Raw genomic sequence first — 26,418 nt, forward strand, 5'->3', positions numbered from 1 at the left:
TTAAAAGACAAAAACTTTCAAGTTTTTTAAAATTTTCAAAGCAATTATTGTAGCAAGAATATCAAAACTTTTTAAATTGACCATATCAAAATATCTTTATATATATTAACCCCATAAGTCATGAACAAGAAAAAAAAAAACCTTCGGCATATAATGTTTATATTGTTCACCAGCTTACTAGCTTCAAATATAGCCTTCAATTTGCAAACATGGCCTGATGAACTATAATAATAGAGTAAACTATCATTTCTGGCTACCCTTCAAAGGCAGAGGCATGTCTTAAAACAACAGAGAAATAATTGCTTCTGCATGGAGCACTTAGGTGGATTCTGTTTTATCTACTGAGATGTCATCTTTTAAATAAATCAAATACAATTTATCTAAGTGCTCTATGAACAAACAATTGCCTCCATCTCTCGATTATAAAATCTTCTTCGCTTTTAGCTTTAAGGTAATCCTTTAGATGTAATCGTGTAAATGAGAAAGACTTGTTGAGTAACTAAAAGATTCTCCAAATTTTTTCATGTTAAAAAGAGAACGGTGTAAATGTGTTATGTCTTTCCAATTCATGGATTATGGTGGACATTTTGATCGACTTTTTTGTTTGTTTTTTGAAAAACCTTTTAAGTGTGTTTGATCAGAGTCAATTTGTAACTTCGTCTTTTGAGAAGAAGTTAGTAACACCTCACTTCTAAAGAGAATCAAATTACAATTATGAACAAAAATACTTCTCAAATAGTGTATCAAATATATATATAATTTGGAAAACAATTTGATCTCAAGCACATTTTCATTTGGAAAATAATTAAAGTTCAGTGATAACCTGAGTTAAACTTGCACCCTTTGGGGTGAAGGTCATCTGTGCTTTATTATTCAGGCTTGTCGCATGAGAAACATCATTACTAGCTAGTCTCCCCTTGTAACCATGGCAAGCTAACCCCATCTTTTAAACCAGGAATCTAGGTATTACTGGTGGGTAAAATACTATATGTTTCTGGCTTTATCAATGCTCCAATGGATGAGCTTGTATCATTCCTTCCTCCATCCAGAGAAGAAATATCTGTAGTATCTTCAACATCTGAAATAAAATCTTGAAAATATCTCTGCGCCTCCTCGGTTCGGCATATAGACATTCTGCTTCTGTCATTACTTCTCTGAAAAATAGAATTATAGAATTGTTAAAAGGTCAGACAGCAAAATCATTATGAGAATGCTTATTGTAAAAGAGTTATCCACCTTCCTGGCTCTTGATGATTTTTGTGCAGAATTATTCTTCATAGCAGGAATCAGATCATAAACAATCTTTGAGAGTTCTTTGCCTCGCTGCTCCTCAAACACTGTTTCAGCTAATAAGTCTTGTTTTCGCTTCTAATGTCAGTTATTTTATTTTAAAAAAGTATATCATGGGGGTAAAGGCAAGCATGAATTGCAAAAAAGCATTTTTCCATAACATAGTTTTAGAACAACCAGGATACCATTATGAATAAAGAATAATAAGAATAGATCATTTGCAAAGCTATTTATAAATATACTAATACTAAAGTTAGAAGAGAATAAAAAATATCAAATAGAGAATAGGTGCAGTAGAACCTTATCAAGTCAGCACTTATATTCACAATTTTATAAAAGCAAAGATGGAAGTTCAACAAAGACTAGTTTGATTATTTCTAATGACCCCATAGCATTTGATGAACTCGTGCTATACTGAAGCACCTATGCAATTGAGTAAGCACTCAAACTCGGGAGAGAAGGGTAATTTTGACGATTTAGCTTGCTGCAGGCTCGATTTGTTGATCCCTTTGCCTGAGGATGTGTGTTATGAAAGAAGACGAAGCGTGTAAAGCTAGCAATACCAGAGGACCTTATGTTATGTGTGCACAAAACGTGTTACAATCCAATGTATCTGCAAGGAGAAGATATGTGCATTCAAATGGTATGGTTAACTGTTTGTGGCAAGTGGTAACTACATTAAAACTGACAACATAATGTGTAAAGCAGCAGGCAAGAGTATCATACAATGTTGTTTTCGGGCTTAGTCCAATAAAATCCTTGAATAGCAATCACAATCATGTTTGAAGACACGAGCACAAATATACTTAACGAGTGCTTTCCCATCCATTCCAACACACTTGTTAAACGCCTGTGACCATTAACATCTACCTGCACTGTCTAAACACTATCACAATTTCTTCAAAATCAGAAATGTAAAACAAAAGTAAATGCCACATGACACAATGCTCACGAAAAGAATATAAAAATGTAATGAAGCCAATAAAGGATGTTATATATTATCGAATCCGTATCCAGATATTATTCTCTGGCAAAAGCACTAAGAAGTAATAACTCACCAGAACATATAAAGCGATGAACGTGAGGCCAGAAGCTGCGGAGGTTATTAGCATATAACTGATTGTGTACAGAGATTTATTTAGAGGGATGCCTGAAAAAGGATAAAATATATATCATTTCTTCTATAGCATCATTTAACTTTAAAAGAAGCTAATAATTTGCAAAAATACAAACAATCATGATGATGAAAGATCATCCTTAAACTATTAGTTAGTAACCTATTGTAAGTACTCCACATATTGAAGAAATCCAGCGACAGCTTATATAGCACACACCTATTAAAGCCAAGAAAAACCCGAGGGCCGAAAATGAAGCTGATAACCATAGCCACTGGTTTAGCCTCCCTTTGTGTTCCTATAGTAGAATTATACAGAAAAGTAAATTTCAATCCATAATTAACTAAAAGTATGGGAGATGACTCAATGCCGATACACAATATTTGAACCAGAGTATCAAGGCTTTTAAGTGTTCATATCATTGAGAATGATAAATTTTACATGCCATGAGTTTCAATAAACTTGATGCTCAATCTTACCTGTAGATGGGCAAGAACATGACCATATTGAAGTCCAATAATGCATGACACTGCGGCAGTTATGGAGCTGTGAACAATTGGAAAGGATTATAAACTGTCTATCTATTGGTCCAACCAACATGACTTTAAAACCAAAATGAAACTTACAACCCCAAACACAATGGAATACTAATAAAGAATGTTAAAAACAAAAGATGATAGTAGATTACTGATGTCTGCAATTTAATTTATAGAAAACAATCCATTTTAGGTTCATCGAAACCATGGTACAATAGAAGGAATCAAACAAGATCACATAAAAAAATTGAGGACACACAGGTATGATTGTTCAAAGTAAACAAGGATCTCACAAAAAGGTATCTAAGGTCCTTTCTCATTTTCTTAATCAATCGAATTATAAAAGAAGAAAAATAAGTTTAGAAAGTGTATTTAGATTGAGCACCTTAAAATGCCTTCTGGATCAAATGGAGAATGACACCATGGAGGTGAGGTATCCGAAACTTGGCCCTTGGTAGACATGTTGCACTCCTGGCAGGTAGATCATGAGCAAGACATTGATGTATCATCTTATGCTGTAAATCATGGAGCAAAGAAATTGAGCAAGTATAAGTTACCTTAAGATTTCTGTAAACGGGCTTTCTGTAAAGATGGTTAATGCCAAGCACATAGCGATCAATCATTCCGGCAGAATTACAGGCAGGTCCAAGATCTCCTCTCACAGAACAATTCACCTTATCAATTTGAAAACACTGCAATCATCAGCAGCATATTTCCAACAAATGAATTTAAACATGCAAACTTAATTAGCATAGAAAACCATCTTCTGTAAACATATGCAGATCATATTGCAATTAAAAACATTGGCTCATGCATCAAATCCAGAACAAAAGTCAAACCCAGGTTCAGCCTAATGTTACCGTGTAAATAATGTCACCATCAATTTGAGGAAAAGAAGAGGTTGAGCTTGATTCTGGAAATTGCCAATCTGGCACATATAGACCATACAATAATCCCGAGTAAAGCGCCAATAGTGTTACAGCAACAAACCTGCATATAATGGATGAACATAACTACTCTACTAGTATTCAGCTATTTGAGTAAAAGGTAAAATGAAGGGAAAATATTATTTCATTAAAATGAAGTTAAGTGCTATTGACAAATAAACAGTAACCGGAGAGAGGCAGTATACAGTTGTCTAAGTGATGACATTAACGGATTGTTATGATACCACTTCTCCCAAAAACTTAAGCTGATAGGAGAAGACAACATAAATGATTATATTTTTAACACACCTCTTCAAACAAAAACCTCTTTCGGGTTTGCTTAATTTTTTGCATAGGTCTTCTTTACTCCTTTTATTTGCCTTATGCTATTCTCTTTTTTTTTTTCAACTCTAGACTTTTCGGTCATAGAAACTCTGATACTATGTCATGATACTACTTTTTCTAAAAGTTTAAGCTGATAAGAGGAGGCGACTTAAATGGTTATATCTTTAACACGGATGATGATTGCACAATGGAATTGAAGCGATTGTGAGAGAGGTCAAATTTACCAATGCGAGAAATAACTTCTGAGGTCAAATTTGTGTTCTTTGCAGCGAGGAGGTGGAAGCCAAATCTCGCATAAAGCAGCAACAGTGTATCCAATAGATATCCTCTGGGTTGACAGAAGAACGGAAGACTTATAGATTCATCACGAGTTGTGAGTTGTAAGTTGTAAGAAAGAAGGGGGAATACCTCACCTGTAAAATTCCCAGCCAGCGTATTGTTTGGATGTCAACACCAAAAGTAAAGGAATTCACTCCATGGAAATAGCCACCTAAATTAAATTAAATGATAACCAATACAAATTAGAAGAATTACATGGTATATAAGAATGACAATTATAAATTACGAATTATGATTACCTTGAAGGAGGATACCAACGGCGAAGAGTTTGAGTGCTCTGAGTAAGGCTTGCGATGTGGCTGCTAGTCTTCTTGGAGGCCTTGTCTGAAATTATATGAATAATGAATGAATGGAATAATGAGTGAGGAAACAAGAAGAAGATGTAACGTGTTACCTTATAAACAAGAGCAAGAGAAACTCCGGCTATGAAGAGGAAGAAAGGCATGACGAGATCAGCCAAGTGAATTCCATTCCAGGGGGCATGAGCTATCATGGGGAAGATGGAGCCACCATAATCAACCACCATCATCAGCTGAAAACGGAATTTGTCAAGGGCGTTGACTAGAAGAGAGCAACAAAGAATGAGTTAGTTAGTTAGTTAGTTACAAAAACAGAGAGGCCACGGAAGACATCAAGGGAGGCAACTCTGGGAGGGCGTTGAAACTGAGTTGGCTTGGAATTCGAATCAGAAGCGGGGAGGAGCAGCGGCTGAGCCTGTTCCTGTTCCTGAGAATCAGCCATTCCTGTAATTTGCTGAATTGGAATGGTATGTGGTAGTTTGTCATCATGGTGCCAGCTGATTGGATCTCCTGGGATTGCTGACTAAGCAACAATTATTTTCACAACTTTTCCCTCCCCACGACCCCACTACTAAGGCTGCTCTTGTTTGACGTTTTTCGCAATTCCTATGATCCTATCTATCCTTCTCCCTTTCAACTTTCAATCACGTGCCTCTGAGTTAAAGTGGCAATATCTATTTTTCATTTGTTATTCAAAATATATGTACTAAAAAATTACTCACTATTTTTCATTATTAAAATTGTGCTTTTTAATCGGAATTTTTTAAATTTCTCCATTAGTCCATTACTCTAGCGGTTTCAAATTGTAAAATATATTGTACTTATTACTAAATCTTGAAAAAAAATCTCAAAATACCACTTTATTTTAGTTATTATATATTATATATTTTATTTCACATGTTTTTTAAACATTCTATATTTTAATATATATTTTATACAAATAATTAATTAATTATTAACATCGAATGTTTTGTGTATACATAAGATAATTTTGTATATTATATTTTTTAATAAAATTATCACCTTTCAAAATAATCAAACTTCTTTGCAACAACATAAAATTTTTATAAACACAAAAACTAATAATTACTACATTTTTATACTTTTCTAATAACAATAATAAAAAGTTGTTTAAGGTGTTAAATATAGAAAATTCCTGTTAAAGCACAAAAACTTTCAAGTTTTTAAATTTTTAGAGCAATTATATTATAAGAATATCAAAACTTTTTAATTTGAACACATCATAATATCGACAACTTTTATATATATTAAACCCCACAGGCACAATGTGATAAACAAGAACAAAAAACTTCGGCATATAAAGTTTATATCGTTCACCAGCTTACTAGCTTCAAATATAGCCTTCAAATTGCAAACATGGCCTGATGAACTACAATGAATAATTATCTATACACAGAATAGAAACCATGCCACAGAAGAAGGCAAATTGGCCACCCTTCAGAGGCAGAGACATATCTTAAAACAATTGAGAAATAATTGCCTGTGCATAGAACACTTAGATGGATTCTGCTCTATCAATTGAGATGTCATCTTTTAAATCAAGTACAATTTATCCAAGTGCTCTATCAACAAACAATAATTTCTCAAAATAATCTCAGGTTACATAATACGAGGCTGCCAGAATTAATTCTATGCTGTTGCCTCCATCTCTCAATTATAATATCTTCTTTGCTTTTAACTTTAAGGTACTCATCCATGTCGTACCTTAATCCTTTGGATCTGGCCGAGAAAGACTTGTCTGAGTAACTAAAAGATTCTCCAAATTTACTGTATACATCCTTTCCGATATACTCTTTAAGGCATTCTGGGCTCCAACTTCCACGACTGCTCACAGAATAGCTACTTTGATCTTGTGCCTTCGATATTTCCTATGGGGGTCAAGATAGTATGTATGAAATCTATAAAATTTGTTTCTAAAACAAAGAGCGGTCTTTTAATTCATTGATTATGCTGGCCATTTCGATTGATTTTTTTTTATTGTCTTTTGAAAAACCTTTTAAGTGAATTTGATCTAGAGTCGATTTATAACTTTTGAGAAAAAGTTAGTAATACCGCACTTCTAAAGAGAATCAAATTATAATTATTTGGATAAAATATATTTTTTGTCTCTAAAGTTTGTCAAAAATTCAAAAATACCCGAGTTATATTTTGTTTCAATTTTGTCTCAAAAATTTTCAATTTGCATCAAATATTCCCCTAACACCTAAATAGCTTAGCAAATGATTTATTCGTAGAAAATAACTTCCCTAGAAAAAAAAAATACAATATACTTAGAATAAGTTTTAAGAAAAAGTCGCTTTTCAAAAGCAAATGCATCCAAAATCTTACTGGCTACTTGAAACCATCCAATTATGCAACAAATCAGGGGACATATTCGGACATGTTAATATGACCAATCAAAAAACATGATCTCCGTGTTCACATTATTGAAACCAGGCTTTTAGGTCAGAATCACGGTATTTTTCATATAGTCATGTTATCTCCGGGAAGAAGCAAAATCATTTTATCTCAAGCACATTGTCATTTGGAGAATAATTAAAGTTCAGTGACAACCTGAGTTGAACTTGCACTCTTTGGGGTCAAGGTCATCTGTGCTTTATTATTCAGGCTTGCTGCATGAGAAACATCATTACTAGTCTCCCATTGTAACCATGGCAAGGTAACCCCATCCGTTAAACCAGGAATAGATCTAGCTATTGGGGGGCTACTATATGTTTCCGGCTTTATCAAACCTCCAATGGATGAGCTTGTATCACTCCTTTCTCCATCCAGGGAAGAAATATCTGTAGTATCTTCAACATTTGAAATAAAATCCTCAATATATCTCTCAGCCTCCTCAGTTAAGCACATAGACATTCTGCTTCTGTCATTACTTCTCTGAAAAATAAAATACAATGGTTAAAAGGTCGAACAGCAAAATCATTATCAGAATACTTAGTGTAAAAGAGTTATCCACCTTCCTGGCTCTTGATGGTTTTTGTGCAGAATTGTTCCTAGTAGCAGGAACCAGTTCATTAACAATCTTCGAAAGTTCTTTGCCTCGCTGCTCCTCAAACACTATTTCAGCTAACAACTCCTGTTTTCGCTTCTGTGACTGTTAGTTCCAAACAATAAGAAGAATAAAATCATTATCTTGGGCAAAGAATAACTTCTAATGTCAATTATTGTATTTTAAAAAAATTATATCATCTGGTAAAGGCAAGCATGAATTGCAAGAAGGCAGTTTTCCATAATACACTTAATTTTCAATATCCAGGATACCATTATGAATAAAGAATAATGATACAAATAAATCATTTGCTAAGCTATTTTATAAATTTACTAATAGTAAAAGCAAAAGAAAATCTGAAAAATATCAAATAGAGAATAGCTGCAACAAAAAGTCAGCACTTACCGTTGTTCACAATTTTACAAAACACCAACCAAAAGAATGCGAATGTTCTAGGGAAGAAAAAGTCCATGTTATACGAATAAATAGGAGACTGTTTATCTTCTAAAAATTTCTATTACCTGTTCCAGTTCACTTTCATAGTTCCTTCTAGTCGAAGAAACAGACTGAATACCTCTTGGTTTTGCCACAGCCTAAAAGTGAGCGATTCATTAGAGAGACACAATGCACGATAACATTCATATTAACAACAGATATAGAGAAAATAAACTCATGTAACAGACACATACTTGTTCAATTCCCAAATGCCTAATTTCTTTCTGAGTTACTTTGTGTGATCCATTATCCATGACTGAATCTGCCACCTGAAGTGTTGTTTTTTTTTTTTTTTCCAAAACAGGAAGAATATTAGAAGTGAATATTATTGAACTGAAGCAGCTTTGAACAACTGTAATTCATCAACCTTCTTCTGTGGATAAACCACTTGTTTCTCACTTCCATTCTTATTAAAGTGAACACCTGCTCCTTCATCATCCGTAAGAACTGAAGAATGACTCTGAAAAGCAATAGAAAGATTAACAGATTTAGCTAAATTACAAAAAATATGTGCAATGAGATATTGAGAATGACATTAGTTTACGATTCCTTTTATTACTTTTATCTTGGACATTTTAAAAATTCTATCAACACCATTAGTTTTCCCCCTCAACTTCAGCATCCAAACTATAGTAAATGTTAAAACATTCAAATCTCCTAGCATAGCATATTGTTTCAACTGATGCATCACAAGATCTAATTGGAAAAACTTTACAACAAACATTGAAGTTTCACATAAAGAAACAAATACTAACATTAGAAGAGAATACGATAAATGTAGTACTTACAGAGTAGCCATCAAACGATCTCAAATCCTTCTGGCTTAGAGACTTCTTAAGACTTGGTCTTTGATCTGAAGCAACTGATTTGTTCGTTAGCTTGTTCCCAATATCACTATTTTTCATACTCACGCGACTTCTAGACTTCTGAGAATGATCCAGGTCACTCTGCCAAGAAAAAATCATACATGGTTTTATATTTTCAGTACTTTTCTAATGTGATATGTTATTAATAGTTATATCAAGGTTAGTTGACCGAACAATGATTAACCATATAATTTTTAAGTCTCTTTTCTTCACGAAATTCAAAAAAAAAAAAGTGAGATGAAAACAAAAACCAAACATGCATATCCAAATGAAAATGAACCATATATGATATATCTCTCAAAACAGTATAAAGCAACAACATTTGAAGTCCTAAATCATATTTTGCTTTCATGAAAACGTTTTTTACCGTGTTATACAAAATAAGAATAGAGCTCACACTTTGCTAAACTCAAGATATTGCCTGTAATTTCTCTCAATGCATAATTCAAAGACATTCGTTGCTTTGAAGTGCATAACCGCACATATTGAAATTGAAATCGAAATCAAATTCAATCCTAGGAAATGTAAAGGAGCATTATTTACTTCTGACCTCAGAATCGCTAATTTGGTACCGAACCACCGAAACCGATCGCCTCCTCCTCGGATTATTCGCATCGGCGACCGTTCTTCCCCCGCCGCCGCCACCGCCGATACTGATCCTCCGATCATCTCCAGCTCCGGATCCTTTCCTCGATACAGACCTCCCTCTCCTCTGCGACGCGGCAGGAGTAGCCTCCGAATCGAACCTTCCAGAACCTGAGGAGCGGCCTCGGTTCGCTGACTCGAAGAATTCGATAGCGAGGTCGTCGAGGCTGATCTCCGGGAATCCAGAGCCTCTTACGGTGTTGACGAACTTCCCTCTCCTCGGAGCAGAGAAATCGTAACCGTTTCCGTTACTGTTGCTGCTATTGCTATCGTTGTTCTCGTGAGAAGTGAGAGAACGGGAGAACCTGCTGAGGCTCCTTGAACGGCGGTGGTGGAGTGACGTGGAGCTGCCGCCGCTGCGGTTGGAGGAGGCGGTGTCCTCGGCGGAAGACGCTGAAGCTCCGGCTCCGACAGGAGTTCGTTTTGTGGTCGATTTGAACGCCGCAGTGGCCATTGGATTCAGCGTGTTGGAGAGGTTAGGGTTTCAGTGTTTGGGAAATTTGAATTGGAAAATTAGAAACAGATGAAGAAGAAGAAGTTGAATTCATTGTATCCGAAGAAGCTTCAGTTCTGAACTCTGTGAACTGGAAACACAGTAAGGAAGGAAGAAATATACAGAGAAGATTGGCGGAGAAATCAAAAAGTGAGAGATTTGAATTTTATACAACAATAACGTAAAAAGATCGTTGTTTATGAATTATTTATTATTTATTGTTCATGATTTATTGAGGAAAAAAAAATACTAGTGCATGTATTACTCTATTTTTGGTCAACCAATTTTGTATGCCATTGAAAATTTACTATTTATTTCAAACAATAGTTAATAATAATAGTTTTTAATTTAATGATTTTTTTAATTTGTTTTAAGATAATATAATTTTTAAATATAAATAAAAGTAAGCCATTATCTTATTTACAATTTAGAATATTAAAACCCAAACAAAAAAGAAACACTATTTACAATTTCATAAAAGTCTTTGAACAAAATAATCGAGGTATATATGTCTTTAAACTAAGATATTTCTTGGGTTGCAACCCCAAAAGTAAAATTTATGTATTAAAAATTTTAAATATATTTAAAATATATTCTTTAAATAATTAAAACAAGTTTGTATAACGTATTAATTTTTTTTTATTTTTTTCCTATTAAACGTATTAATGCCGATAAACAATTATTTGTTACTTATTGAGAAATATCTCCGTTACTAAACCATATGCAACGTACTTGTACTTATTTAGCTGTTACTGAAAATAATTTAAAAAGTACTAATCATCCTTTATCCTTAATGGAAAAAAAATGTTACAAATGGTAATTAATTGAGTGCAAATGTGAGTTAATTTGTTTATGTGTAGAATGTAGATAACTATTTTCAATACAAATTACGTCGTCGTTTTACTAAACTTGCACATTTGATACACTAATGATAGTTTCATATTTGCAAACTAATACTCATCGCCTTGATTTTATTCATCTAATGATCTTGTTCTCTTGCTTCAAATATGAACAATGCTATGGTCAAAGCTATAACTTTGCTTACCGTAAAAAGCAATATGTATAAGAGCATGTCATAATAATATTTATTATTTATTATTATTATAACAACAACAACAATAATAAAGAGGACATCGATAATTCATTATGACAAATATCGACAAATAAAAAAAATTATAGAATTAATTTTTTCAACAACAATTAACCAATAAATTAAGAAAAACAGAAGTAAATATAATTTGAATAATTATTGTACAGAAAAATATAAAATATTTACCTACTATTTGTTAAAAAAAAATGTTTCTCTATAGAGCTATTTTTGGGTATTAAATTAGCTAACCCAAAAAACACTAATTAAGGAACTAAATATAGCGACTTTGTATTTGATAACTAAAACTTTTGAAATTTTAAAATATTAATTGTATACAACTTTAAAAAATAATTCAAAATAAATAATTTCAACTAGTGTTTTCAAGGAATATATTAACAAACCCATATAATAAAAATGGAAAAGCTTTGTGATCCCACAAATGACTTACAAAAGTATTGATAATAAGCTGAGTGTAATAACTAAAAAGTTAGCCAATGAAACAATCTTCACAAGATTGTTGTTGGTTAGGTGGGCCTTAGGTGGCAAATGGTAGTAGTTGGAAAAAGTTTGGTGCACAATAAAAAGGCAAAAAGAATTTTTAAAAAATATAATTTTTTAAAAAAATTAAATACAATTTTAGTTTCTAAGATAGATGTTAAAAATATTTTTCGTTCTCAACTTTTTTTTTTTTATACAAAATCACCCGCAAGATTTAACTTGGTTTTAAAATCGGACCAAAATCGTACTTAAAGGAGATTTCCTACAAAGTTACAAACTATTGAGTTATATATTTTTTTTTTGTACGATATCTCCCAATCCAGTAATCCAAGAATTAATCTGTCACCGCAGATTGAAGCTCTATTCAAGGGTTTGTCTTCACCCAATGAATTGCTGTCGAAACTCAAATACTTGCTTAAGTAGACTAAGGGTCCGTTTGGGAAACACTAGAAGTAACTTTTTTTAATTTTTGACTTATAAAAAGTAGTAGTATTAATGTCTAGTGCAATTTTCAAAACGAAATTGCAACTTTCTAAGAAGTTATTTAGGAACTTATAGAGAAGTTAAAAAAAATGACTTCTCTCGTAATACTTCTACTTTTCATCACATTTCTATAAAATAAGCACTTTTAGAGTTAAAAATCTAAACACAAAATAACTTATTTATAAGTTACTTTTAACAGAGACATTTATTGTTTAAGTTATTTTATCAAAAGAAACTTAATTAAGTTGATTACCTCAATTGGGCCTAATTAACTAATCACTGGACCAACTAATTTGGTTTTTTTTTTTTTTGTATTAATGAACAAACCTTGAATTTTTTTAACTTATTTCGTATCTTCCAAGTTTGTTTTTATATTTTCAGCCTCAAATGGCCAAGGCAATTGAAATCGGACCAACGCTTGGCCCAATACGGCCCATCTCCGGGCTCTCCTCATTAGGGGATCCTCAGTAGGGTTGTTGCCTCAACCGTGGGAATCACCTCCTAAGTCTTCACCGGTCACCGCTGTTCCCCGTGGCGTCGCCGTCGTGATCCAGTCGCCGTCTGCCTCCACCAGTCGCCGTCTGCCTCCACCAGTCGCCGTCCACTTCCTCCTTTTCAATTAAGAGTTATCTCTGTTATGTTTCTTAGGGTTGTTTTTATTTCAATTACATTGTGAAGGAATAAATTTATCTTGACTTAAGTTAAAATCACTAGTAATATTTGCTGGCAATCAACACCTTGGGTCAGCGTCTGAAAACAAGGTGTAGAAGTAGTGAACACTGAATTGAATCTGAATCAGATCTTGTAGAATTCATTCTTTGGCGTTGATTAAGACATGGAAGCGTCGTTTTTCCGTTTTCTGAAGATTGTTGGAGTTGGATACAAAGCTAGAGCGGAAGCTCAAGGTCGGTTATTGTATCTGAAACTTGGATACAGCCATGAGGTCGAATTGGCGGTGCCGCCGGCGGTGCGTGTGTTCTGCTTCAAGAACAATGTGGTTTGCTGCACCGGAATTGACAAGCAAAGGGTGCACCAGTTTGCTGCCACAGTGCGCAATTGCAAGCCTCCTGAAGTTTACAAAGGGAAAGGTATAATGTACATTGATGAAGTCATCAAGAAGAAGCAAGGAAAGAAATCTAAATGATTTGCCACACCAAACATTACGTATGATCCATCCATTTTGTATCAGGTAGAGATAACTATTAAATAATCCTCTCTTGTTTGTCTTCTGTACTTCTATTAATTGGTTTTCATCAATTTATTAGTTTTGTGATTTTAGAATTTGCTTGAATCAATTGTCATTACTTGTTCTCTTTTCTTGCTGCCTCTGCCTTGGTTATAACCAACTTTAGCTAAAGCAACACTGAACTTGATTGTTCTTTTAGAAGAGGGGAAAAATCACTAAGGCACTAATTTGGTTAAAGCAACAAAAGAGGATAGTTTCTTACTTTCTTTAACAATAAAGTAAAAATAAAATAAGAGTGTAATTTCTTATTTTTGCTGTAAAAAGTCAAAATAGTGTGGATTTATCGGTGGAAACCAAAGTCTTGATGATCCCTTGGCCATGGCAAGAGCTACATTGAAGATGTAAGCAAAGAAAGGATCATAATATTTTGCAGTAGCTTTAACAATACAGTTTGCTGATTGTATAAAGCAATACAGTTTGCTGATTGTATTGATTGGTCAACTTGTTTAATTTAATCATGTATTATTCAAACATTATTATGATTGATTTTTCTATTTGCTCTTATGCTTATAGTGTATAACGTTTTTGCCTGGATTTTGCTCACTTGAGAGAGCTTTATAAACAACTTACAGATTGTGTAGTATGATATATTCAAGTATTTTTGTGTTGCATTTTTTGTTATATAAACGATTTCAATTTTAGTTACAGGTAATTTCCTTCAAATTGAATATTTGATTAATTGGTGATTGGAACATGTATATAAAAATTTGAAATTTTAGAAATATCAATTGTATACAACTTGGAAAAATTATTCAAAATAAGTCATTTTAACTAATATCTTGTCTTGTCTTTATGCTCCCACGAATGAAAAAAGTTACTAAGGAAGTTATGAGGATAAGCTGAGTGTAAAAAGTTAGCCAATGAAATAATCTTCACAAGATTGTTGTGGGGTAGGTAGGCCTTAGGTGGCAAATGGTGGTAGTTAGAAAAAGTTAAGTGCATAATGAAAAGGCAAAAAGAATAAAAAAAATTATAATGGAACATTTTTTTTAATAATTCGACTTATAACAAGATTTCATGCAAAGTTACAAACTATTGAGTAGTATTTCAGTGTTTTTTTATTTTTTATGTTTTTGTATTCAATGAATAAACTTGTATGCTTTTTTTTTACATATTTATATCTTTCATTCTTTTTTTATATATAACTTATTATTGAATTATCAATTATATATTTAATATGTAAGTGTTTAAAATTATTTTAAATATCTGTTTTATTAATTAGGAATTATTTAGTAATATTTGTTTTAGATTACCCTTGAATTTGTGTTTTCTTAATAATTATAAACATAATCAAAGTCAGAAAAAAGAAAGAAAAATGAAATTTTATTATGATTGTTAATGTTACTTGGGAATTTTGTCATCCCAGGAATGGATAATCAAGCAGTTGCTTCTTTAAACGAAGTCAAGGATACATTACAAAGTCCTAAAGATTAGCTAGAATTTTTTAATACTCTACTTGTCTACCGCAAAGACATTACTTCCCAACAAGAATTTGAAGTCATTGATATGGTTCTGCCAATACGGTTGAGTAAACAAATACATACAAAATTTCTTCCAAAATTAATGCAATACAAGAGTAGTCCATTTATGGGAACCAATCACAAATTCACAATTATGTAGTGTGAGAAAATAATCACAATCACCTTATTTATTTATTTTAATAATGGTTTTTGGATGTATTTTTTCGGACACAACTTTCTTTTCATCGATTGGTCTATCTAACAAAGATGGATGCTTTATGTCCACAATAAACATAACAATCCCAAATGGTGAGGACATTTTCAACTTTTCCACGAGTTGTATTAAAGTTGCATAATTGGCCTTACTCGAAAAATTAAGTATCGATCCCATTAGTTTCTTACTTAATAGGACTCAAAAAGGATTACGTATTACCCGTATTTAGCAATTAGTATGGACTAGTACTAGGGGATTGCTTTATCATTTTCGTGTTTCATTCTTTCAAGGGGAAAAAAGGCTTCCTGTTTCTTTATAAACAAAGTCAGAATTAAAAATGATAATGTACGCAAGTGATAACTATAGAAAAATGTACAAAAATAAAGGTACCTCGATTTAATTTTGAATATAATCGAAAAAAAAATTATCCTCTGTCTGCCGAAATGGACCTTTGAATATAATTGAAAAAAAATCTAAGAGTTTGGTATTGTGTAGGTCAAAAGCAATTTGGAAACATTTCCATCTAATAGTCTCATATTATCCACGAAGTATTAAACAAATATACACAAAATCACCCCAAAAACCTAAAACCAAATAATACCATCATTTCAACACAAGCAGAGAATAGAAAAAACTGGTTTTCGGTCCAAATATAATGAAGGATTTCCCAGCGCAAGTCGAGATCACCAAAAAAAAAAACATATCAGATTCATTATCCAAATGCAAATACCAAAAGACGACGAGAACCAGCGGTGAGAAATGTAGGATGGTGTGAAAATCATCCACTATAGCGATGAATAAAAAGCCGAGCAAAGAGTACATTGATGTGCAAGTCTACATGAACCAAAATCCATAATTCACGAGAGGCAACCATAAAAGTCAAAAAAGAAAGAGCTAACACTCCTCAACGGGTAACATATCACGGGTTGGGAAAACATTTATTCAGAGACTTTGCAGCTGGACATAATAAACACATATTACTCAACGGTAGTCCTCCTTTGCAGCAGCACCACCTTACTGTTTTGCAATGTGAACAATAAGATCAACCACGCGAGTGCTGAAAAGGCCACACATAAACCAAGCATTAATGTCTCGTGAAAATTAGATACTGTTTTGAATAAATATTAACCAACTCAACAGTAATCAACTCCATGATTGCCTCATCTCACAGGAAGCATGTGGAGGAAAGGAAAAAGTGAACGGTGTATTACCTGTAACCCCACTCGTTGTCGTACCACGAAACAATCTTCACAAAGTTCTTGCTCAATGCAATTCCTGCCTTGGCATCAAAGATGCTTGACCTGTGGGGAAACCATGATAAAAATTGTTAAGGTTGATATCAATCCATGACTTAGTTTAATGAGCATTCATGTGAACAACAATACGTATTGCATCAACCAGCAGAAATGAAAAGTTTTTTCAACAAATACACACCTGCTGTCGCCAACAAAGTCGGTGGAAACTACATCATCTTCGGTGTAACCAAGGATGCCCTTCAACTTGCCCTCTGACTCCTCCCTGAGAAAGGCAACCACATGAACCCAGATGAGCAAAAAAAAAAAACAGTAATTCTCAATATCCAATAACTTGAAATTCAGTGTACGATCATTCAAATACAATATTATCCCAAGATGAGATTGATATTCTAAGCAAGCTGCCCTTACTTGATGGCCTGCTTGATTTCGTCATAGGTGGCAGGCTTCTCCAACCTCACTGTAAGGTCAACAACGGAGACATCAACGGTGGGAACACGGAAAGCCATTCCAGTCAATTTTCCATTCAAAGAAGGGAGGACTTTGCCCACGGCCTATACAAACAGGGAAACAACAATTGAGTAAAGTAAATACAGAATAATTTTAATAAACACTATATTATATCTTAAACACCACGATATAATGTCAAATACTCACCTTGGCAGCTCCAGTGCTGCTAGGAATGATGTTGAAGGAGGCAGCTCTTCCACCTCTCCAATCTTTGCTGGATGGTCCATCAACAGTTTTCTGGGTGGCTGATTCAAAAACAAAAAATTGAAACCAGAATTAGCATCAAATTTCAATGAGATAGGCACGTGGCAACATGCATAATCAACTAGCAAATAGTAGCAAGCAATACTCACCAGTGATGGAGTGGACAGTGGTCATGAGACCCTCAACGATGCCAAACCTGTCGTTGATGACCTACAGTAGCAACAATCAACAAAATTACGATCAGAAGACACAATACGTAAAAAAAAGGATAATTACAATTCCTATGTCAAAAATCACAAAAAATACCTTGGCAAGTGGAGCAAGGCAGTTGGTAGTGCAGCTAGCATTAGAAATGATGTCAAGCTCTGGCTTGTATTCGTGTTCGTTAACACCAACAACAAACATGGGGGCATCTTTGCTGGGAGCAGAGATAATAACCTTCTTAGCACCACCCTGTATAATTCACAAAAAATACACTAAATTAATAATCATACGACCACTCCAAAGTAAGAAATGAAAATAACACCCAACAGATTCACGCTTGACAACACACTCAAAACAAGAACATCCACCACAGGGGACACTACAAAAAAGTGGCATCAATCATAAACAATCATAAAACAAGTACCTAAAAAAGAATCATACAAAAGGGAAACAGTACAAAGAGACAAACCTTCAAATGGGCAGCAGCCTTGTCCTTGTCAGTGAAGACTCCGGTGGACTCAACGATGATGTCAGCTCCGGCGGATCCCCATGGGATCTCCTCGGGGTTCCTGAGACAAAAAAAAAAGACACAACACATAAATAACCACATAATCGAGCACGCTAGCACACAAACAAACGACGAATTACGATGCATGTACTACGTTTCTTTCTCAAACACCTGGCTGACTCGCCTTCACCATTATACGGAGGATCAGGATCCCATCCAAAGGTGGATGAGGCTCCAGTCGCTCCAGTCAGCTTAGAGTATGAAACAGAGCGAGTTCAAAAAACATTTCTCATATAAAAATAGCACAGCAAATCATTTTATTTTTATATACAAACCAACAACAGAAATAACAATAATCGGAGACTTAAAAGGATGAAAATACCTGATTCCGAAAACAGTGACTGGCTTCTCGCCAAAGAGAAGGGTCTTCTCGTCCTTGACCTTCAACTCGTGATGCTTCCATTGACCGTGAACACTGTCGTATTTGAACATGTATGTCTACAAAATCGAAAAACCGACTCAACCATCAGATCTAACTACTTATTAAAAAAAATCAAATGAAAAAGAAAATCATAGAAAATATTTTAAAATTGTGCATGCTTAGTAACAGTAGAGATCAATGAAATTGAAAGGATTTAAGAACGGACCATGTAGTCAGTGGTGATGAAAGGATCGTTAACGGCAACGAGTTCAACATCATCTCTCTGGAGAGCAACCCTAGCAACCAAACGTCCGATTCTTCCGAATCCTGTCGCAAACAAATTCAAAAATCACAAAACCAAAAAGAAATTACAAAATTAAAACAAAAACAGTAGTAAAGCAAGTAGAAGAAATGGATCTGAAGAGTTAGAAGATAGATCAACGGAAGAGATAGGGTTTTTGTACCGTTAATTCCGATCTTGACCTTGCCTGATCCAACATCATTTCAATCAAAATAGAAACACAAAAACAAGTTAGATCGGAGAAGAAGAAATGAAGTAGTGAAAGGAAGAAGAAGAAATGGAAGGTGATTAGTGTTGTGTACCCATGATTGAAGATTGTTGATGCAGAGAGAGAAGAAGAAGAGTGAGTAGTAGAGAGTAACAGAAAAGTGAATAAGGTGAAGAGTGAGTGGAGTGTTATGGGAAAGTAGGGTTTTATTGAGGTGGGTGACCGAAAAGGTAGGTTAACGTTCGAGAAGAGAGAGAGAAAGAGGTGATTATGTTAATGTACGTGACACACGTATGACTCGCCATGCTGTGTCACTAATTTAGGTCTCCGGTTTCTGGTGGCTTCTTGACTCTTGTTGAGTTGGATATTATTATCCTCTTTTATCCCAACGGAATATGCCTTTTGTGTTTTCAAAAATTTTTTTAATTTATTTTAATTCATATTACTCTTTTTCAAAACGTGGATTTGCATTTTCTCTCTCTCTCTCAACAAAATTAATTTATATGTATGTTTAATAATGATATGAAATATTTTATAAAATTATTTAATTCATTTTTTTTATTTTTATATACTAAATATGAAAGTATAAATAAAATTTTATCTGTAATTATTTTTATATAAATTATTATTTAATTATTTTTAATTATTAATTTTATATAAAAATAACTGTATGGAAACCTTAAACAAAAAATAATCTCCAAATTTAATCTCCTAATCTACATGTTGAATGCACACAATGCATAGTAAATATATACTTTTGTCTTTCAAATAAAAATATAATTAAAAATACTAAATTAAAATGGACAGAAAATAATTTATGAATGGAACTAAAAATGGTGTTATGCAAGATTATTGTAACATGGTGTGTTATCCTGGAATGTGGATCTGTCAAAAACAGTTTCTGAAAAACGCAAGTTGCGTTTTATTGATAAACAAAGATGAAACCAATGCATGGATGGGATGTGTCTGATGCAAACTGAAAAACGCAAGTTGCGTTTTATTCTTGGGTAGAAATTAAACCAATGCATGGCAAAGGGTTTGGTCAAGCAGCACTCCACAATCGCAAGTTGCGATTGTCACTGACCCTTATTGCATGTTTGACGCGTGTCTGATGAATGGGTTTGGAGAGGGCTTTAAAAAGACAAAATACAAACGCAGATGGAGAGAGGGAGAGTCTAACAAAGTGAGATGAAGCTGCGGTGAAAGAGCATGAGATGAGAGTGTTGCCTGTGGGAGGAAGAAGAAGAAATAGTAGGCTGGATTTCAGTTTATGAAAAAAAAAAATGGTTCGTAATTTTACGTTACCTGAAAAACACATTATTGAGTATTTGGATCATCCACAATGGGTAATATAATTTTTTTTAATTTTATGATAAATAAATATATTTATTTTTAATTTATTTTTTTTATTTGAACAGTGTTATTGTTATTATTACTGTTAGTTAGTAACAACATTATTATTATTATTATTATTGTTATTATTATTATTGGTGCTAAAAAATTTTGATATTGGAACAAAAGGAATGATATACTTTAACATGGTAATTTTTGGTGTTTTTTAAAATTGTGGGAGTATACAAATCGGACCATGCGAGTTGTTTGATTTTAAAATTTTGCTTAAGAAATGGCAAATATGAATTTCGGAAGCTAGAAAATGGACCCTCCGAGTTGTTTGTTATTTTCAATTTTTTTACTGATGAAAAACTCGCATGGTCCGAATTCTGTTCCACTGACACCACATGGCTGTGAAGTACCTGTATTCCCCATATTCGAGTCCAACACCACTTTTATTTTCATATTCAAATTAAAAAGTGTCGGAACAACCGACCCGGTCAAAGTTAGAATATGCAGCTGGAATGAAATCAGAGGAAGCCGGAAAGAAAAGACTTTGGGCTGGAGCAAGCTTCAGGTATTTGAGAACTCTAAGTGCTGCTTGATGATGGCCAATTGTGGGACAGTCAAGACACTAGCTTAGCTTGCCAACAGCAAAGCTAATGTCAGGTCTTGTATTAGTAAGGTACAAGGGACGCCTAACCAGTCTTCTATACAAGGAAACATCTGAGAAAGGGGCTGCGCAATCCTTGGACAGCTTGGTGGAGTAGTCCATGAGAGTAGAGACAGGTTTTGCATTAATCATATCAAACTCAAAGAACAGGTTAAACACATATTTTCGCTGATATAAAGCAATTCCGGAACTATTTCGAGCTACTTCCATACCAATAAAGTACTTCAATTTTCCAAGATCCTTGATCTTGAAGGCATCATCCAATAATCCCTTTATGTGCTCAATTTCTCCCAAATTGTTCCCAGCTAATACGAGATCATCTATGTAGACTAATATTGTGGTGAAGTCATTGTTAGTGGATCTGGTGAAAAGAGCATAATCACGCTTGCTCTGCGTATATCCATAACCAAAGAGCTTTGAGCATAGCTTTTCGTGCCACTGTCGACTCGCTTGCTTTAACCCATACAAAGATTTTTTCAATATGCACACAAGATTGGACTGCGAAACGGATAGACCTGGTGGAATCTTCATATAAACTTCCTCGTGCAAATTCCCATGGAAGAAAGCAGTGTTCACATCTAGTTGTTGAATGTGCCAATTCTTGGCAGCAGCAATAGACAACAGAATCCGGATTGTCGCAGCTTTAATGGCCGGACTGAAAGTGTCAAAGTAATCAAACCCGGGTGTTTGAGTGAACCCTTTGGCAACGGGTCTCGCCTTGTGCCTTTCGACAGTGCCGTTGGGTTTGAACTTGATTTTGAAGATCCACCTACAACCAATAGTGTGCTTACCTGCTGGAAGCGTGGTTAATATCTAAGTCTTATTTAGTTTCAAAGCATCTAGTTTAGCTTTAATTGCATCTCTCCAACAAGAATGTGTTATGACCTCATCATAGTATTTATGTTCATGCAAGGTAGGCACAACAATAGAAAAGGCCTTACGTGAGGGTGATAATTGTGAATAAGAATTTTGGTTTGAGATCGGGTATCTTATTGAGAGTTGGTGAAGCTTATCAGAGGTGATTTGCATACGATGAAAATTTTTGAGATGTAATGGTTTTCGTCTTTTCCTAGTTAATCTTCTAGGTGTGTGCATGTTATGCTGATTAGAAATAACAATAGGTGCATTAAATGTAGATGAAGTTGATGCATGAGATGTTGGTGGGGGTAATGCATGATTAACCACTGTATCACTAGCTAAAGATGTCTCAATAGTAGTGTCATTTTGTGATGCATTCATGGGTGCATTATGAATATGCAAGTTTGAAAAGGCATCATCGTATAAACATTAGTATTTCTAGTGATGATGGCTTGTGATTGACTTATAGCAGGTACAGGATTCATACATTAAACAAATGGCATCACATTTTCATAAAAAATAGCATCTTGAGACAAAAAAAAAGTTTTCTGATTTTCAAATCCAAAAACATATATCCTTTCACACCTTGTTTATACCCCCAAGAAAACAACTTTTCTAGCTCTTGCATCTAATTTTTTTTTATTATTGACTTTAAGTGTGCTAACATAAGCCAAACAACCAAAATTTTTAAAATGCTTAAAAATCGGTTCATACAAGAGCTAAAAAGGTGATTGATCATTTAACAACTTACTAGGCAATCGATTAATTACTTGCACGGCCTGAGCTACTGCCATAGTCCAGTAGTATTTTGGCACAAGAGAGTGAAATAAAAGAGCTCTAGCAACTTGCAAAATATGTTGGTGCTTTCGCTCCACTATAACATTTTGTTGTGAAGTTTAAACACAAGAGGTTTGATGTATAATTCCCTTAGATGCATAAAAGTTACCCAATTGGAACTCCTTTCCATTATCAGACCTCACTATTTTAACATCTTTTCTAAATGTTGCGCGAGATTAACGGTGTGAATGGAACCATCTTGCATTTCGCGAACCTCAAACATCTCGTTGCGCCTGTCGAACCTATTGACCACAATGTTGCCTGCACGTCGAAAACTTTCTTCGACTCTTTTGGTGGCAAATTCTGAATATGTGAATCCATTGCGGACATGCTCATGAGCCTCGGTGCTCTTCCGAGTGAACAATTCGTTCAACCGATAGAAAGTAGACCTAACAATGGCAGTCACAGGAAGGTTGCGTGCACCCTTCAGGACAGAATTTATGCACTCTACCAAGTTTGTCGTCATATGTCCCCAACGATGACCCCCGTCGAATGCCAACACCCATCTCTGAACACCGATCTCATCACACCATTGCGCATACGCCTCACCCCGCTCTCTCAGCCTTTGGTAGTTTTTGTTGTACTCTTGCTCCGTCCTAGAATATCCTATTGGAGAAACCATTTAATCATAAGCAAGTTGCACGAAATTAATAGGAACAGAACCATAACAACGAAATCAAATACCTGTGTTAACCACGAGTTTATGCAAATACGGAGCCTTGAACCTCCTTAAGAAGTTGGAACCGATGTGCCTGATGCAGTACATGTGCCACGCTCTTGGCGGTGACCATGCACCGTTGCTGCGAGCTATTGCTGCGTCGATGGAGTTATGGCGGTCAGAAATAATGCCGACGCCATCGATGGTACAACATATCTCCGCAGGTTGCTTAGGAAAAACTCCCACGCGTCTGCCGTCTCACCCTCGACTATTGCAAACGCAATAGGCACAATGTTCTGGTTCCCATCCTGTGCAACGGCAACTAGAAGCGCACCTTTATATTTTCCGTACAGGTGTGTCCCATCAACCTGCACCAGTGGCTTGCAGTGTCGGAATGCTACTATACACGGATAGAAGCTCCAAAAAACGCGTTGAAGAACTCTTACACCTTGTACCTCCTCACTCTCACGGTAAACAGGGAGCGTCTTTATTTGAACACGAGACCTTGGCATCTTTGCAGTCATTGCTTTCAACCAAACTGGCAGAGTCTGGTAAGAAACCTCCCAACCACCAAAAACTTTTGCGACAGATTTCTGCTTTGCCAACCAAGCCTTGCGGTAACTGATAGTGTAGTTGAACTTTGACTGAACTTCTGCAATAATAGACTTCACCTTTATGGACGGATCTGCTTCGACCAACGGCCTAATGGCATCTGCAATTGTGTCTGAGTCCAACTTGGCATGATCTTGCGAGATAGTTCCCATGGTGCACGTGTGTTTGCCATTGTATCTCCTGATCTCCCAACAAGCTTTCTTTCGAATCAAACTAGCTCGGATAAGCCAATCGCACCCGGCACCATAACCCTTGCATTTCGCATAGAATGTCTGCGGCTCAGACTCATACACAGTGTAATCAACTCCTCTAGAGATAGTGTAGCTTTTGATTGCAGATATCACCGACTCTCTAGAGCCAAATTCCATTCCGACACTGAATTCACCATCTTCGGCCGCAGCGTTGCCTTCACCAACGATAAGCGCACCACCATCAGTCAGACAAGGCAAATAAAATGGACACTAGTGGTAACGTGAATTAATAACCATAATATAACATACCCATATTCGCATACTCAGGAAATTCTGGGGCATGCATGGCTTCGAGATCAAGAGTCCGCATAAAAGACGGAACACCAAACGACTGCTGGCTTATAACAGCATGCGCTTCATTTGGCACCGCCGGATTGCCTGCCAGATCTCCGTCATCGTTTTCGTCATCGACTTCATAGTTGGCTTCGAACTCCTCTTCACTGTCGTCGTTATCTTCCTCCCAGCCTATATCCCCAAACTCGTTAATGTTGACCTCCTCGTCAAACTCGTCCACCCCCGTATGCTGTTCAAACTCAACGTACAGCTCTATTAGCGGCACCTGAAATCGGGTTTGTTGATAAATACAGAACATCCTCTGCATGCTTGCATCGTCAGTGATAGCCATTATTTGAAACTGTATCAGCCCACCAAATACTTGTACAGGACTCCTGTACAAAATATAACTCACCTTTTTCGAAATGTGACTTGGTATGTTGACACAAATACCATTTTGCAACTCCACAAAACTCGTGGTATATGGAATAGCAAATGAAAACGGACATTCACAAACAAAAGTCACTCCTTCGTGTGTGTTCGATATAACCTCACCGTTATAATACACTCGTATATTTGCAATACCTTCCATAATCTCACTTTTTTAACCCTTCTAATACCCAAAAAATCTCACAATTAAGAGATGCATGAACGAATGAAAGGTGAAAGGGGGCACAAGTGAGAAATTTAGGAGTGAGGTACGAGTTTGAGATAGCTGAGTTAGCAATTTATAGGCAAAGTTCTTCATTATAATATTATATTACATATAAAACGCAACCTGCGTTTTACGGACTTCAAAAAAATTTTTGGACCAAATAAAACGCAACATGCGATTTACTCTGCCCAAAAAAATTTTTGAGCCCATCAAATTCACAAACGCATCATGCGTTTTATATTAAAAAAAATTTTTTAATTCCAATTCCACAAACGCAACATGCGTTTGTCTCCATTCAATTGTAAAGCAAAAAAAATTAATTGTGAAGCATAAAAAACGCAACTTGCGTTTGTTATATATCCATAGCAGTGCAAAATTTGGTGAAACACCCATTTCAATGCACATCACCAAAACCTTTTCCATATCAAAATTAATCAGCCTAAAATGGATCATGACCATTTAAAAGACGAAAATAAAATATTTATTCTACACCAAATTTAATGAGAATAGATTGTAAGGAAATAAAATATAATCTCTAATTTTTTAATATTTTTTTATTTCATTTGCAAAATATATACTTTAAAAAAGATTAAGAGAAAGAATTCCAAATTCAACATGTAAATGGGGTAACAATGTAAAATGTAGAAGGGGAAGCTTGTTTTAGAAGAGTCTAGATTCGTTGGATTGTGTGGAAGGAAAAAAACAGAGAACAAAACAAGTGGCTCGGATTCAGTGGGCTTGTCACGTCGCTTTTGATTTTGAAGAGCGAATACTGGAGCCTCGTATCGCATACGCATACACATATGCGTGGGCCTAACAATTCTCAAAGCCAAGCCACTACCTTCTTTTTTGGGTTCCTAACTCATGCCATTGGTTGACTTGAATCAATGCTCGAGTTTATTTACCCACAAAATAATAAATTCTCTCTGTTTTAATAATGTAAATTATTTTAGAGGTATTTGATATATGATTCTTTTTGTTAGAATTATATTTAATAGATTTCGCTTGTTATTAAGTCGTTTATCTAGTTGGATTTAAGAATATATGTAAATTAAATTCGATCAGATTTGGACGAATTTGTAATTACATCTGTACTTAAAACTTCAGATCAAATCAGATATAAAATTATTATATGGTAATTTCTTAGACTATTAAAAGTGACTCTCTATTTTGGTCCTTGCCTTTTTTTTATGTTTCTTTAAATGTTTAGTAAAAAGAATGTTCTAACTTCTAAGTCTTTATTTTTTATCGATTTTAATCAAACAAAAAAATCGTATACAAATTAAGTATAATTTGTCTTCTAATGTGAC

General features: G+C 34.8%; 5 protein-coding genes across 12 annotated transcripts; 1 reads left to right on the top strand and 4 right to left on the bottom strand.

The window, feature by feature from the left end:
- Positions 1–759: 759 nt before the first annotated feature.
- On the bottom strand, positions 760–10,523 carry LOC107478854 (uncharacterized). 2 transcript variants are annotated; one of them, XM_016099003.3, is made up of 8 exons: positions 9,772–10,523; positions 9,144–9,302; positions 8,723–8,815; positions 8,550–8,624; positions 8,382–8,453; positions 7,828–7,965; positions 7,425–7,748; positions 6,098–6,739 (listed from the first exon to the last, which is right to left on the bottom strand). In XM_016099003.3, the coding sequence occupies exons 1-8, from the start codon at positions 10,318–10,320 to the stop codon at positions 6,455–6,457; spliced, it is 1,695 nt and encodes a 564-aa protein (XP_015954489.1). In that variant the 5' UTR covers positions 10,321–10,523; the 3' UTR covers positions 6,098–6,454. The 2 variants fall into 2 exon arrangements, with proteins under 2 accessions (XP_052114859.1, XP_015954489.1); XM_052258899.1 differs by lacking the exons at positions 6,098–6,739; positions 7,425–7,748 and adding an exon at positions 760–1,154.
- On the bottom strand, positions 1,585–5,409 carry LOC107478855 (uncharacterized). 5 transcript variants are annotated; one of them, XM_021138287.2, is made up of 13 exons: positions 5,158–5,407; positions 4,946–5,083; positions 4,791–4,875; positions 4,626–4,702; positions 4,437–4,540; positions 3,802–3,931; positions 3,499–3,633; positions 3,327–3,412; positions 2,885–2,951; positions 2,625–2,703; positions 2,349–2,440; positions 2,017–2,169; positions 1,585–1,903 (listed from the first exon to the last, which is right to left on the bottom strand). In XM_021138287.2, exons 1-13 carry the CDS (start codon positions 5,290–5,292, stop codon positions 1,868–1,870), a joined length of 1,317 nt encoding a protein of 438 aa, XP_020993946.1. In that variant the 5' UTR covers positions 5,293–5,407; the 3' UTR covers positions 1,585–1,867. The 5 variants fall into 5 exon arrangements, with proteins under 5 accessions (XP_020993946.1, XP_015954491.1, XP_020993947.1 ...); XM_016099005.3 differs by having other exon boundaries at positions 2,017–2,160; positions 5,158–5,399; XM_021138288.2 differs by having other exon boundaries at positions 3,499–3,615; positions 5,158–5,396.
- A 2,318-nt stretch (positions 10,524–12,841) lies between the features above and the next one.
- LOC107478856 (60S ribosomal protein L6, mitochondrial-like) lies at positions 12,842–15,181 on the top strand. 3 transcript variants are annotated; one of them, XM_052258159.1, is made up of 2 exons: positions 12,842–13,619; positions 15,043–15,181. In XM_052258159.1, exon 1 carries the CDS (start codon positions 13,266–13,268, stop codon positions 13,572–13,574), a length of 309 nt encoding a protein of 102 aa, XP_052114119.1. In that variant the 5' UTR covers positions 12,842–13,265; the 3' UTR covers positions 13,575–13,619; positions 15,043–15,181. The 3 variants fall into 3 exon arrangements, with proteins under 3 accessions (XP_052114119.1, XP_052114118.1, XP_052114120.1); XM_052258158.1 differs by lacking the exon at positions 15,043–15,181 and adding an exon at positions 13,941–14,168; XM_052258160.1 differs by lacking the exon at positions 15,043–15,181 and adding an exon at positions 13,950–14,168.
- Positions 15,182–16,103: 922 nt separating this feature from the next.
- On the bottom strand, positions 16,104–19,197 carry LOC107478858 (glyceraldehyde-3-phosphate dehydrogenase GAPC2, cytosolic). The gene is made up of 12 exons (XM_016099011.3): positions 19,054–19,197; positions 18,915–18,938; positions 18,677–18,777; positions 18,412–18,527; positions 17,991–18,090; positions 17,624–17,770; positions 17,467–17,527; positions 17,261–17,358; positions 17,015–17,157; positions 16,785–16,868; positions 16,562–16,651; positions 16,104–16,407 (listed from the first exon to the last, which is right to left on the bottom strand). The coding sequence occupies exons 1-12, from the start codon at positions 19,055–19,057 to the stop codon at positions 16,365–16,367; spliced, it is 1,011 nt and encodes a 336-aa protein (XP_015954497.1). The 5' UTR covers positions 19,058–19,197; the 3' UTR covers positions 16,104–16,364.
- Positions 19,198–23,575: 4,378 nt separating this feature from the next.
- Positions 23,576–25,045, bottom strand: LOC107478979 (uncharacterized). Its single transcript, XM_052258269.1, has 3 exons — positions 24,430–25,045; positions 23,669–24,335; positions 23,576–23,585 (listed from the first exon to the last, which is right to left on the bottom strand). The coding sequence occupies exons 1-3, from the start codon at positions 25,043–25,045 to the stop codon at positions 23,576–23,578; spliced, it is 1,293 nt and encodes a 430-aa protein (XP_052114229.1).
- Between the last annotated feature and the right edge of the window lie 1,373 nt (positions 25,046–26,418).

The sequence above is a fragment of the Arachis duranensis genome, chromosome 3, assembly GCF_000817695.3.
Source record: "Arachis duranensis cultivar V14167 chromosome 3, aradu.V14167.gnm2.J7QH, whole genome shotgun sequence".
Classification (NCBI taxonomy): Eukaryota; Viridiplantae; Streptophyta; class Magnoliopsida; order Fabales; family Fabaceae; genus Arachis; species Arachis duranensis.